We start from the raw sequence: 13220 nt of genomic DNA on the forward strand, positions 1-13220 counted from the left end.
GAGTGAATTAGTGAAGCGGATCAAATCAACCCTTCAATTAATCCGTCCGCAATCCGACCATTAGGAACATCTCCAGGGCTTCAGATAAATATCTCATATAGATGTGATATATAACAATCCATTAAAACAAGCCGTGACATAAAAATAACACATCAATTACGATCATAAGAGTGAAAAGTGATAATTTGAACGTTCAGCATTCAGTCACAGGTTGGAGGGAAAAGAGCTGACAGGTCTAAAAGGAGATGATGTATAGAACCTTGTCTGTTTGAGCCTCAGTGGAGTTTTATCCTCAGATCTACTGATACAACTACACAAGGAGACATGATTTAACACAATATACAATTTGTCGTGTTGAAATGGGAGTTGAGGGATGAGACGAGTCAGTGTGACCTGCATTCACTGCCGTCCAGAGTTTTATTTATAAGCGATCAGCTCCAGAATTATATTAAAGTAAAAGCACAGCACAAAGAATTCACTGCTATTTACTTTCAAGTGGCTCCGGTGGTGGCACTGCTGCTCCTGTACGACACAAATCAATTCAAACAAGGACACAACAACATGCAGATACAGGTTTTTGAAAAGCCTGAAGAATCAGGATGTTGAATCTGTCTCTAGAAGACGGAGCTGGCCTTTCCCCAACATGACACAGTCACTTTGTAATGGAGATTTAAACTCGTGCCTCTGATGGCAGCGACGTGCTAATGAGATTCAGCAGCGAACATAATGAAGCACTCTGACCCAATTGTTCGGATGCGAGAGGATTTGTAGTGTAGCTGTTATCCGATAATCTCCCACACGCTGCGTGCACATTAACACAGACTCAGGCGATCTGATGAGATTATCAACCACACAACCAGATTATCTTCCTCTGAGCAGATTATCATCCCCACAATTTTCCCTCCTCAGATGTTTTGTGTGACTTCATGGAAGCGTGATTGTGCGTGTTTTGGTGTACAATACAATCTTCATGTTGAGGGTTTTCTCTTTTTGTGTGAGTGGCCAGTGGCCTGTGGAAAGCCTGGTCTGCGATCAGTGGTTTCACGGTGTGTGTGTATGTGTTAAAGTGTGGTTGTGTTATTACATGGCCGGCTGCACAGGAGACAGAGAAACAGACGTCAGCCGTGTTCGCCATGGGTCACAGCCAAGGGGACAGAGCACGGATGTATGATTACATAATGTGCAGAGGGAATGTGTGTGTGAGTGTGTGTGTAAGTGGAATGTTAAGATAAAGATAGATAAAGATAGAAGCCTTGACAGCTCGAACGTGGGACGTGGGTCAAACTAAAAAAATCAAAGATCACATCAAATACATTTTTACTCTAAGACAGTTTTTTATTTGAGGTATTTCTTATCACCTTGAAGTTATATTACATTTATTTATATTATTTTATTTGATTATATAGAACTTGTGTGACTCCTGATTCCAGTGTGTGTGTATCACTGGGACTTTGCTTCCGTGACTCCATTTCCCCGATCAGACTATTTCCCCAAATGCACAACATTGGTATCTGGGATATTTCGGATTCATTTCTAAATAGTGGGGGGGGAGGTGGAGACGCTTCATTTGTGACTCCCTCCCAAGCACAGTCAGACAGCAAATGGTTTCCTCTACGGGTTTTTAATGAAGTCTTGTTCTCCACATCAAACCGTGAAAACTAGGTTATACACGGTAACAAAGACATAACACACAACGTTAGCTAGTTAGCAAACACAGTATCAATTATTACAATCAAGGTTAAAGTAAATAACAAACAGACAAAATACTTCGTTGGCTGCATGCTCTGAAAAGGAATCTTCTTATCTTCTACGAACTCTTAGACGTGTGTAACTACCTCTGCTTGCTTCTCTGTGTCTCTCACTCTCACAAGCAGCTCAGCGGAGGCGTCAAAATAAAAGTCTTACCTCTAATTACACAATAATGCTATATACAAATACAACATATACATTGGAAAACCTTTACAACATATTAAAGTAATATAGTGGCAACAGTTACATCATTTGTCTTCACACGCAGTTTGTGGTGAAGACGTGTAACTGAACAGTGTGTTTTCCTGTTGGTGTTTGATGTGGAGATGTGATTTGTGTTCTCTGGCATCGCGGAGCCGTGTTTCCAGACTCTCTCCTGTCTCATGTTGTTCCTCCTTTGATTCCTGTGGGTTCCTTGATGGAAAGTAGGCCACAAAATAACACACCGAGGAATCGTATTCACACTCAAAAAATCTTCTTGCGTGTTTAATGCTTCTGTCCCTCCCCAGGCTACCAGATCTCCTACTGCCTGGACAGCCGGGACCCTCTGCGCTGGACCACGGTGGAGGTGGGCTCCAACGCTCGGCAGTTCACGGTCACGGGACTCTCCTCGGAGCAGACCTACGTGTTCCGGCTCACCGCTCGCACGGCGGTGGGCTGGGGGGAGGAGCAGGAGGCCCGGGTGGTCACCACGGAACGCAGAGGTAAGGGACACACACGTACATTTACATTGACTCTCACATTCACTCATCTGGCAGATGCTTTTATCCAAAGCGTCTTAGAACTGAGGGTCCAGAGTAAGTCTTCAGAGCAGTGTAGACCTTGAAGTGAGTGCTAAGTGGTGAATCTGTTCAACAAGATCAAGTTTAGGAGTTGAGGGAAGAAGGTGAGTGCTCGTCAGGCATGTTAGGGAGTTAGTTGGGTTGAGAGAGGAGGTGCTCTCAGAGGAGAAGAGTCTTCAAGAGGAAGGGGATTCAAGATTCAAGATTTTTTTATTGTCAAATGCACAGAGATAACATAAAGCAGTCGCTGGCAATGAAATACTTGAGTCACAGGCTCTCTTTAAGCAATGCTCAAGTAATTATCAAAAAAAAAAATAAAAATAGAAATAGTATAAAATAGAATACAATTTAAAATAGAAAATAAAATATATATATATATAAATATATGTCTTTACAGATGAAGAGAAAAATAAAACAACAATAGTGCAATTTGTGCAGTAGTGCAAATATTCAAATATGCCAGGGTGCTGGTTTGGTGGAGTTATTGCAGTTCAGAGGAGTTTAAAAATCTTATGGCCTGGGGGATGAAACTGTCTCTGAGCCTGGGGGGTGCGGGATTGCAGAACGAGAAGGACTCTTCTTCTCTGGTAGCATTCGGTAGCTTGTTCCTTCACCAGAGAACAAACGAGTCCGGACTATGATCGCCTCGTGTGCAGGGATGGAAATGTCAGCCAGCGTTCCTCAGAGGAACTCAGTGGCCGACACGGAGCACAGGCCCGTATGATGGAGTTCAAGTAGATGGGTGCAGCCCCAGAAGTCTCTGCAGGAAAACATCAGTGACATGAACTGTGAAAGTCAGCCCTTCAACTTTAGCAGAACTTCGGGATCACGCTCCTATTAAAACATCCGACCCGACACTCCGCCTCTCACCCCGAAACACAAAGTGCTGAACGTACGTAAAGAATTTATAGAAATCTAATTTGAACAGTGTTTGTAGAGTGTGACAGAAAACATTGAGATGATGTGAGTGATTCATCAAGGCAGCTTTTCATCAGGCACACATCTGATGAGAGGTGATATTCTCAGCTCTGCCTGGAGTCTCACTGCCGGTGTGTTTAACTATAGCGTCGTCCTGAGGCTGGTGGCAAAGTGTTGTGAAGAAACTCAAACTAACTATCGTTAATGACGTGAACGACAGAGACGGTTTCCTCTTTGAAACTATTCCCCTGTGCTTCAATTTCAGGTGCACAAATTAATTTTAATAGGGATTAAAATCAAAGAGATTGTGTTTCGCAGAGATATTTGTTAATGAAACAGAGCTTTTCTAATCATCACTGTTGCTTCTTTCAAAACAATATTTTGCAGCATAAAAAAAAATAGTAAAACATTTAATTCTGCAAGACACTCAACAACCAAATTGTTCCTGACATCTCTGCACACACACACACACACTCACACACACACACACACACACACACACACTCACATGTAAGATGCATGACTGATAAACAAAGCCCAAATAAGTGAATGTCAGCTGTACTTTGAAGAGCTTTGAGTGGTCGTTAAGACCAGAATAACTCTTTATAAACACAATCCATTCCCTGTTCTCTCTGCTGAGGAACATAAGATGTGGTTGAAAGCCCCATTTAATAGTTAATCAGACATATATGTAGTTAAAGGTGCAACAGAGCTGCAACAGCGAGTTGGAGAAGGAGGAAAACGTTAATGGTTCCTCTGTGTGCACTGGTAGGAAGTGAGACGTGTCGTACATCTTCATTCACGTGGGGAAAAAATGACAAAGAGCAGTAATTTGTGTTGTGTGTGATTGTTAAAAATCAATCTCTCTCTCTCTCTCTCTCTTTAAAAATGAATGAACACAGGCCCAGGAAGAGTGTGATTAAATTCTGGAACTGTATTAAATCACACACTAATGGAACCGGCATAACAAGTGTCTTTGTTTTCTATTTATAAAAAAAAAAAAATACTTCTCTACATTACTGGATAATTCAACTAGAATAATGGGGTGTGAGCTCGGAGGCTTTGAGTAATGACGAGTAAAATCTGCTTTCTTCATCCGGTCCTGTGCTGCATTCATGCATCAGGAACCAGCAAGGAAATTCACATTCCATTACAAAGATGAATACACAGATAAAAGGTCTTAAATAAACCAGATTGTTCATGAAATCCTGTAAATGAGCCAAGGTTAAGCAGGAGTGACTTGATTAATGTTATTTATTGTACCTGTGCTCTTCAAAGTTGTATCATAGTCTATTATATTAGACAATCATGTGTTTTTTAATATTAACTTTCAAATAGAGGCAAATTCGTCACAGACATTTCGGGTTTGCTATTTCTTAAAGTGTGGCAACGGTATGGAAAAGTCAAGGCAAGCTTTTGCATTTCAAGTTGTTATGATCTCTAGTGAAGAGGAGCAATGAGTTGTGGTCTTTGTGAAATCTTTGCAAAAGATAAAAGTCCAGACGCAGAAAAGCAAACAGCTCGGACGGATCCTCCATGATCCAACGAGCAGTTAGTGGCTGAACGTGCACGATGCGTTTGTACTGGGCTCCAAATGTTGGAGCAAAATAAGACGTCTGACCTTTTCCACGAGTCGCTGTTCAAAGAGAAAAAAGATGAAATGACATTTAAAATCTCCAGCGGATTTAACAGAGCATGCACGGCGACATGTGTAGATATTGAAATCACCAGATATTAGTTGTACGAGGGAATAACGAGCGTCTGGAGTTTCAAATACTCCCCCAAGGATCTGTGCAACAGTTCATGAAACGCTTGTTGTGTTTATTGTGTTACTAAACAGACTCAAATTAACTGACTTGTCGAGTGAAATGAAGATTTTCAGCTTATCTCACCAACTCATAGCATCATGCTCTGGTGTGGGAAGGGAAGAAGACTTAAATTGTGGTAATTTTGTCTTTTGTGGCAAGACATGTGATTCAGAACAGTAGATGAAGTAGAACAGTAATATGAACAGAGATATCGGAGACTGAGCTGTGACTCTCCTTAGTTTTGTCCAACCTGGAACCTGAAAATGACATTTTCTCCCTCAGGCAGTTGATGGACAAAGAGGATGAACAGCTCTTTATAGTGACTTGATTTTAAAAGAGCTAAAGCGACTGAGGAATAAAGTTTATTTTTCACTTTTCAGGTCGTGATGCTTTTATCTCATCTCAGTGTATTTTCAGAACTATTTCTTCCATTGACGCAATTACCGGTTGACATGTGCACCAGGTTATACAGGAGATTTTATTTTATACTGCATAAATGCTATTTTCTCTAAATTCCGACTGGAGAAGATTGAGTTAAGTTAACAGAGTGAACAGCAAGAAGCCAACTGTAAAAATAGATGTTTCATGAACTCACTGACATCTGGTGAATATCTTTTTTAAATAATGAATAGGTTGTAGACAGTGGTCGGGAATTCTAGTTTGAAACAATATTTTGAAAGTGTTCTTGTTGCCAGTTTGAGAAAAGGTCTTTAGAGCCGGGGGATTAGTCCCTGTGATTCCCATTATAGTTCATCCTGATTCAATTTATTTAAAGAATATTGATTATAGTCACTATAAAGACATGGGCAATTGACTGGCCACCATATTTTTTCTTCTTTCACCAAACTTAGTTTTAAAAACACTGCATTGTTACTCTAATTACACAATAATGCTATATACAAATACAAAATATACATTGGAAAACCTTTACAACATATTAAAGTATTATAGTGGCAACAGTTACATCATTTGTCTTCACACGCAGTTTGTGGTGAAGACGTGTAAATGTTACACTTTTTTTTTATAATCCACGATAATTAATTTTCCTTCTCCTAAAATCAAATGTTTAGCAAAATGAATTTCAAAAGGTTTTTTGACTCCTGAGAAAAGAGGAGCCATCCCTTGAAAGTAAAAGATCACTTTCATTGTCACTTCTAAAGTAACAGCGGCTCTCGTGTCTCAATGGACCATCAGAAGAATAACTTTGACTTTTTGAAACACGACTCGAAACCTTTCATATACGTCCGTCCCTGATCTCTTTGTCCAATTCTCTCTGTCGGCCACACGTCTGGTGAAGCATTGAAATGCTACAAAAGTCCTTATAATAAATCGTGACAGTGAATTTTTATGAAAAACTAGAAATCATGATGTCTGATATTCCGCTCGCAGCTCTCGGCGTGTGTAGTGCATTTTAATTGGATCAGATATCGTGACATCGGCAGCATCATTATCAGGATTTCTTTAGAAACAGAATCCAGTGGTTCCCTGTTCCACTTCAGTAACATAATGGCCCGTTCTCACTGGGAGATCGACAGAATGCTCTAATAGAGATTTCTTTCTGATGATGCTGGAAAGACCAATTGCTTTTTTGAGTGGGCCTGCGGGTGTGTGTGTGTAAGTGTGTGTGCGTGTGTGAGGCAGCGTTAACGTGCTGCATGTCTCATGGACAAAAACTGTGATTCCCTCCAGAGATATTTGTCTAATCGGGTGTTTGTCTCCAAGAGGGTGATAACTGATAAGGTAATGAATGAAGCATTTGCTTTATTTAGCAGAACCCCCCCCATCCACCCCATCATCCCCCTCTTCTAGTAACACCCGGTGAGGGACGGAGCTGAAGGTCATGAGGGGTCACGGGTGGATGTTTGAAAGTTAAGAATATACAGTATTTACCCTAAAAGGAGAAACAAAATAATTCCAGATAAAGAGAACTAACCTCGTGCTATGATGACAAAGTAGAACGACTTCAAACAAACCAAATACAAATCAAACAAAACAGCACAGTTAGTCTATAATTGGAGATAAACACTCTTTTTAACCAAAGTATCCAACTAGTCAAACTTAAGGCTAAATCAAATATCCAATAGTTGGATACTATTGGTGAGCACTTAGAAGAGCCTCATTGGTGTTTCCTCTATGACCACTGCTTGTTGGGCTCCATCCTTCTGACCAGTTCTGACCAGATTACCACAGTTTGGGGTTAAAACAGAAAAAAAGTCAAGATAAATTTATCTCATATAATGTTGAATATAAAAAAATAACTAAAAGTGTACACGTCACAATATGCTTCCATTAAACACTAAATAAATCATATGTATATTGTATGAAAGGAAGAGTCTCGTGAATGTTCCTAGTTTCGAAAGCATCTTCTTCCCACATTCCAAAGACGTGCAGACCCCCCCCCCCCCCCCCCCTCTCCGCGGTGTAGCAGTAAACAGTGGTGTTGGTGCTCAAAGGGCATGTACGTGTTCCGACAGTTATGAGCTGATTATCAGAACATGATCTTTACAGGGGAACAGAACGAGAGGGAAACAGACAGAGAGACACAGATGGGATCAGAGAAACAAAGGAGGCAGAGAAGAGTGAAATCTGGATGAAGATGAAGAATAAAGAGGAGAGGGAAAGAGGGAGATGGACAGATTTGACTAAAATGACTTGTGATAAGTAGGGATGGGTATCGTTTGGTTTTTATCCGATACCGGTTCCTAACCGATACTTTTAAAACGATACCGGTGCCTAAACGGTGCCGGAACCGATACTTTTTTCAAAAAATCGCACAAAACGATGCTTGACTAAGAAAGGCTTTTTTATTGCCAAATATATTAACTGTTTAAAGTAGATTATAAATATAAATAAATACAAAACCCTTTTTAACTTAAAACTATGAATAACATACGAACTTTTAACAAAAGTTTACTTAAATAAATAAAAATAAATGCAAAACACACACACTCTGACTCGTGACTCTGACTTCGATGCCTGAGCCAAATAAAGACTGAGGGTCGCTTTTCCATCACTCAGAGACCCCCGTGTCTCCGCGGCTGGGGCTGTCGCAGGGAGGCTTCGGCCCCCCGCCTTCGTCCCCCTAAAATGCGGTCGCTTTTATGAAACATGTCTCGCCGTGGTCTTCGCTCCTCCCGCCCCGAGCCTTTGCAAGCCGACCCGGAGCCCGCGGCGCACCGCCACGGAGGAGATGCGCCCGGCGGGGCCAGCCAGCGCCGGGGAGAGGTCCCCCCCCCCCCCACCTGCACTGGAGCCCTGACGCACGCGGGGCGCGGGCAGCGCGGGGACAAGAGTTTGTCCACCGGGAGCCGGGGGTCCCCGGTGGCCCGGCGGGAGCCGCCGCTTCCCGTGAAGGAAGGAGCGGAAGTGTGAGGAGGCGGGACGAGCGGAGACCTCAGTCTTCAATTGGCTCAGGAACCGAAATGAGGCACCGAAATCTCAGTTGCATTTCGGTCCGGGTAGGTACCGGTTGTATTGGAACCGGTTCCATATTGGAACCGGTTCTCGGTACCCAACCCTAGTGATAAGGATGAATGAGGGAAGGTGTGTGTGTGTGTGCGTGCGTGCGTGTGTGTGTGCGTGTGTGTGTGCGTGTGTGTGTGTGTGTGTGTGTGTGTGTGTGTGTGTGTGTGTGTGCTTCTGCGTATGTTTCAAAGCGTAAGTGGCGATTAATTAAACTTCAGAGAGAATCGATAGCGCTTTTATTTCTAGACGTAATCGATAACCGCCCCGCCCCTGAAATTAAACAGTAATGCCCCCCCCGACCATGTGTTTTTGTTTTTGTGTCTACGTGCACATACAGTACGTGTGTATCCATGTCCACTGATCACACGCAGCTACCGGCAACACAGTCGCACAAAGACAATGACTCCTGGAGCCATCTTTCATCTCCTAATTGAATAGTGAAGACAAATCCACAGTCTCTCTCTCTCTCTCTCACACACAGACACACAGACACACACACATACGCACACACGCACACACACACACACACACACACACACACACACACACACACACACACACACACACACACACACACACACGCTGGCGATCTGCTGAGAATATTGTTTCTTTTACGCCGCAGTGGTTAGATGTCTTGTTTCATTTAAACACATATATATTCATTGCAGCAGTCACACTGGTGCACGTGTGTGATGTAAACGCGGGACGTTCGTGTCCAGTGTTTCAAGCTGTTTGCAGCATCTGGTCCGTGATGGCCTCCATTTGTTCAGGTCACCACTCATTTCAATATCTGTAGCGACACATCAGAGGGAAAATCAAAGGAGAAGCAGGAACGGATGAGTGGAGAAACATATCGAATGCGTATATGTTCCCACACAGCGATCATCTCACACGTGCATTTACATGCATTTTGGGCTGCATGGTTCCAGCTGAGTCGGCTGTAAGCTGATTTATTAAACATTGGATTCTTTAGTCAAAGCGGGGGGGATTAGACAAGCCTGGATTTCTCTATCTAGATTTTACTCTTTGAAAAACTGATTTCTTGTCTCTAATCAGGTTCTTACATGAGCTCTAGTAGAGATTCACGCTGGATTCAAATTAATTCAATCCAAAGTTGAACTGAAACTAACTGAAAGCTTCTTCTAGAAGTCGTAATCTGCGAGTTTCCAACATAATCTGTATATAAATGTGAAGCCAAAGCATTCTGATCGCCCCCTGGTGGCTGGGTGCGGTAGGGGTCAGAAACCCACGCCTCCAAACTAAAAAGTCACATGTTCTCGAAGGTGGTTTCTGTCATTGCAGGTGGTTCTTATCACATTGATGTTTGTTGTTCATGTTTCAAGAAAGTCAGGAGTCTCCACATGTGCAAAATTGCGGCTTTCTTATCCGGGATCATTTGGCTTCGTTTCTGGATATCGGGATAAACTTGAGAAGCGTCATCTGTCTTTACAAACAGTCTTTGGTTTCCACTGCTAAACATCCGACTCTCTAAACATGTTCGAGCTTTAACACAAATCCCACACATCGATGTATCACGACTACAGGTGAACTTCTAGCATCACAATCCGGCTTCTAACGGCACAAACACCTTCTAAAACTCTTTTGTCTGGTTTTCTTATTATTTGTCGGTGGAAAAAAGGTCAAAGCGTCTGCAAACTTCTCTCCATAACAAACACCCACGTCTGCGAAGTGAGATACATCTGTGGGTGTTTTGACTCTTTGCATCCAACACCTCCTTCACTCGCCGTAATGATAATTCCGTCTTTTGATTTGTCCGCCAACTCTAAATCTAAAGTGAATTAATGCTTACGAACAAAAATACTCCTGTAGCAGCTTTTATGTTTGACTGGCTTTTCAAAATGTGTCAGGATACTTTTTTTAACTTCTAAATGCTCCCTCGCCTATATTTTCCATTTCCTTCCACTCTCATCTTTTTATATCTTCTCCTCTTTCCCACTTCCACAGAGCGGCCGCAGCCACCGAGGAAGTTGTACGTTCCTCAGGACAGCGTGGAGTCTCGGCGTCTGCACCTCCACTGGGTGACGGGGGGGTCGGGCTCCTCTCCCCTCAGGTACTTCACTGTGCAGCTCAAACAGCTGCCCAGTGGGGACTGGAGCACACACATCGCTGACATCCCACACAACGTGACCGCCTGGAGCGTGGACAGGTACACACACACACACACACACACACACACACACACACACACACACACACACACACACATTGAAGCCTGTAGAGAATATAGTACGTTTACTCCACCACTTGCCTGTTTGCTTCAGCCTCTCCTCCAAGCCGATCCCAGCTCAGACTGGGTAAAAGACGAGAGGCCAGTTCATTAAAGTCCTGACAAACAGCGACCTTCACTCTTACATTCACACCTGTTGGTAATGTAGAGTCACCAATTAACCGGACCTGCATGTGTTGGGACGTTGAGCGGAAAACATCCAACCTCCACCATAAAGCCTCTAACTCACCAGAATCAGGATCAGAATCAGAATCAGAATCAGAATCAGAATCAGAATCAGAATCAGAATCAGAATGTGTGTTTATTGCCGCGTTGGTTTACACCTACCTGGAATTTGCTCTGGTTGTTAGTGCATACAATGAATATAAAATCATAAAAACACAATAAATACAACACACATAAGAAAAAAATAAACAATATATAAAATAAAAAGATATAAAAGATATAAAAAGTAAAGTAATAGTGAAATGCAAAATGCAAAACAGGAGAAAGAAATGTCAATTTGCAATATGCAATGGTATGCAATATAATATAATAAAATAATAAAGTATGTGTTAATGTAAAACATCCTTGAGGCGTGGGGGCGGGATTAAAGTCCAAGTCTGGTGGGGGGGGGGGTCCCGGGCTGTGTTGATAAGGCCGACTGCAGCCGGGGAGAAGCTGGTCTCATGGCGTGAGGTTTTGGTCCTGATCGACCGCAGCCTCCTGCCTGAGGGAAGAACCTTGAAGAGTTTGTGACCCGGGGTCAAACACAGACGTAGCTACTGCACCATCATGCTGCCCCCCCCACGAGCTAGCCTAGCAACTGTAGGTAGGTGCATTGAGTTGATGCACCCGCGTACAGTCGTCAAGGCAGCAGCAGAATACAGAATAGATGTTTGCTCTGACGTTACCTGAAATGTTTGCATGACTTCTGTTAATTAACTCACAACCGACAGCTCTGAGTGCTTCTTCCACGAGGCGTCTCTTTCTTATTAGGTTTTAGAGACAGATCACAAAGCTGTGTTCACAGCAGCAGCAGCATTGAAGTCGTCCCCGTGAGCTTTTAAGGATTCAGCTGAACATTAACGTCTCTGTCCGGCTCTTTATTGGATTTGAGAAAGTTTACACTCCAGCAAACCCAGCAAGGCCTCACGAGACAAACATCTTAACTTCCAGCGGTGTCCAATACTCTCAGACCGATTCTCCGATAGGGAAGTGGTGTCTTCACTGTCTGTCTCTCCATGAGTCTAAGCTGAGCAGCTCGAGAGGAAAATGTCAGAAGGAAATCTGATTTCAAATGTTTTCTTCGTCATCTTTTGCTGTAACACAATAACAGTTCTGCTCTGACGTCCTCTCAGGCTTTCAGCTCAGCATCATGTCTGTGGCCAGCCAGTGTATTTTTAAAACCCTTTCACTAGATTAGTATTTTTTAAAAGAGTCTATTTGAAATGTCTGACATGTGCTGCGTGACATCAGAAAGCTTGACAGACCCTAGCAACGGTATCCAAGGAGGGAGAGGGCTCACCTAGGCATCGATTCGGCCACGTCAAGAATCTCTGGAGAAAACAGCAACAATTACTGTTAAATAAATATATATTTATGTATATATATTCAATGTGGAAAGTTGGGTTTAGTGCATCATTTTGGAATTAGACTAGTTGAAACAATCGGTAGAAATCTTGTAATGTTTATGCGTCCTCGGGGAGGAGGGATGCTGTGAATTCTCAAAGCAAAGAACTGAGAATAAGAACAAAAACATTTGAATGAATTTAACACAGGAAGTTAAGAAAAGGTTGATGGAGGAAAAAAGAAAACCAGACAGACCAGAATAATCATAATCACTGCAGAGCTGTGGAGAAGCTGAGTCACCTGATCACAGGCACAGCAGGAGCAGCTCGGTCTTTTTATCTTTCTTAATATTTGTCTCTCTCTCTGCCATCATGCTTTCAAGTTCTCTCTCTGCCGTTTATCCGTTATCTCTCTTTCTTCCTCCAGTTTTACTTTCCCAGCATTCGTCCCAGTTGCTGCCACCACCTTCCGTCCAACCACCAGCAGCCAAAGCTTTCAAAACCCATCAAACGTTCCTCGAGCTTCACCTCCACTCGTCCTGCGCTCCGGTTGAACGCTGCTTCTTTTCCATTCCTCTCTCTCTTTATCCCTCCATCCTCTCCTCCCTGTTGAGACAGTCATTACAGCAGCAGGTGATTGTGGTCAGACCCGAGTAGCAGAACCCTGATGAGGCTTATTTGTGTTTAGTGTGCGTCTCCT

General features: G+C 42.8%; 1 protein-coding gene across 1 annotated transcript in view; it reads left to right on the forward strand.

The window, feature by feature from the left end:
• Positions 1-13220, forward strand: part of LOC133015761 (protein sidekick-1-like) — a 166926-nt gene that overhangs the window by 126020 nt on the left and 27686 nt on the right. Inside the window, exons 30-31 of the mRNA XM_061083032.1 lie at positions 2259-2453; positions 10688-10889. Of these exons, the coding sequence (XP_060939015.1) occupies positions 2259-2453; positions 10688-10889 (397 nt within the window). The remainder of the gene's footprint in view (positions 1-2258; positions 2454-10687; positions 10890-13220) is intronic.

This window comes from Limanda limanda, chromosome 2 (assembly GCF_963576545.1).
Source record: "Limanda limanda chromosome 2, fLimLim1.1, whole genome shotgun sequence".
Taxonomy (NCBI): Eukaryota; Metazoa; Chordata; class Actinopteri; order Pleuronectiformes; family Pleuronectidae; genus Limanda; species Limanda limanda.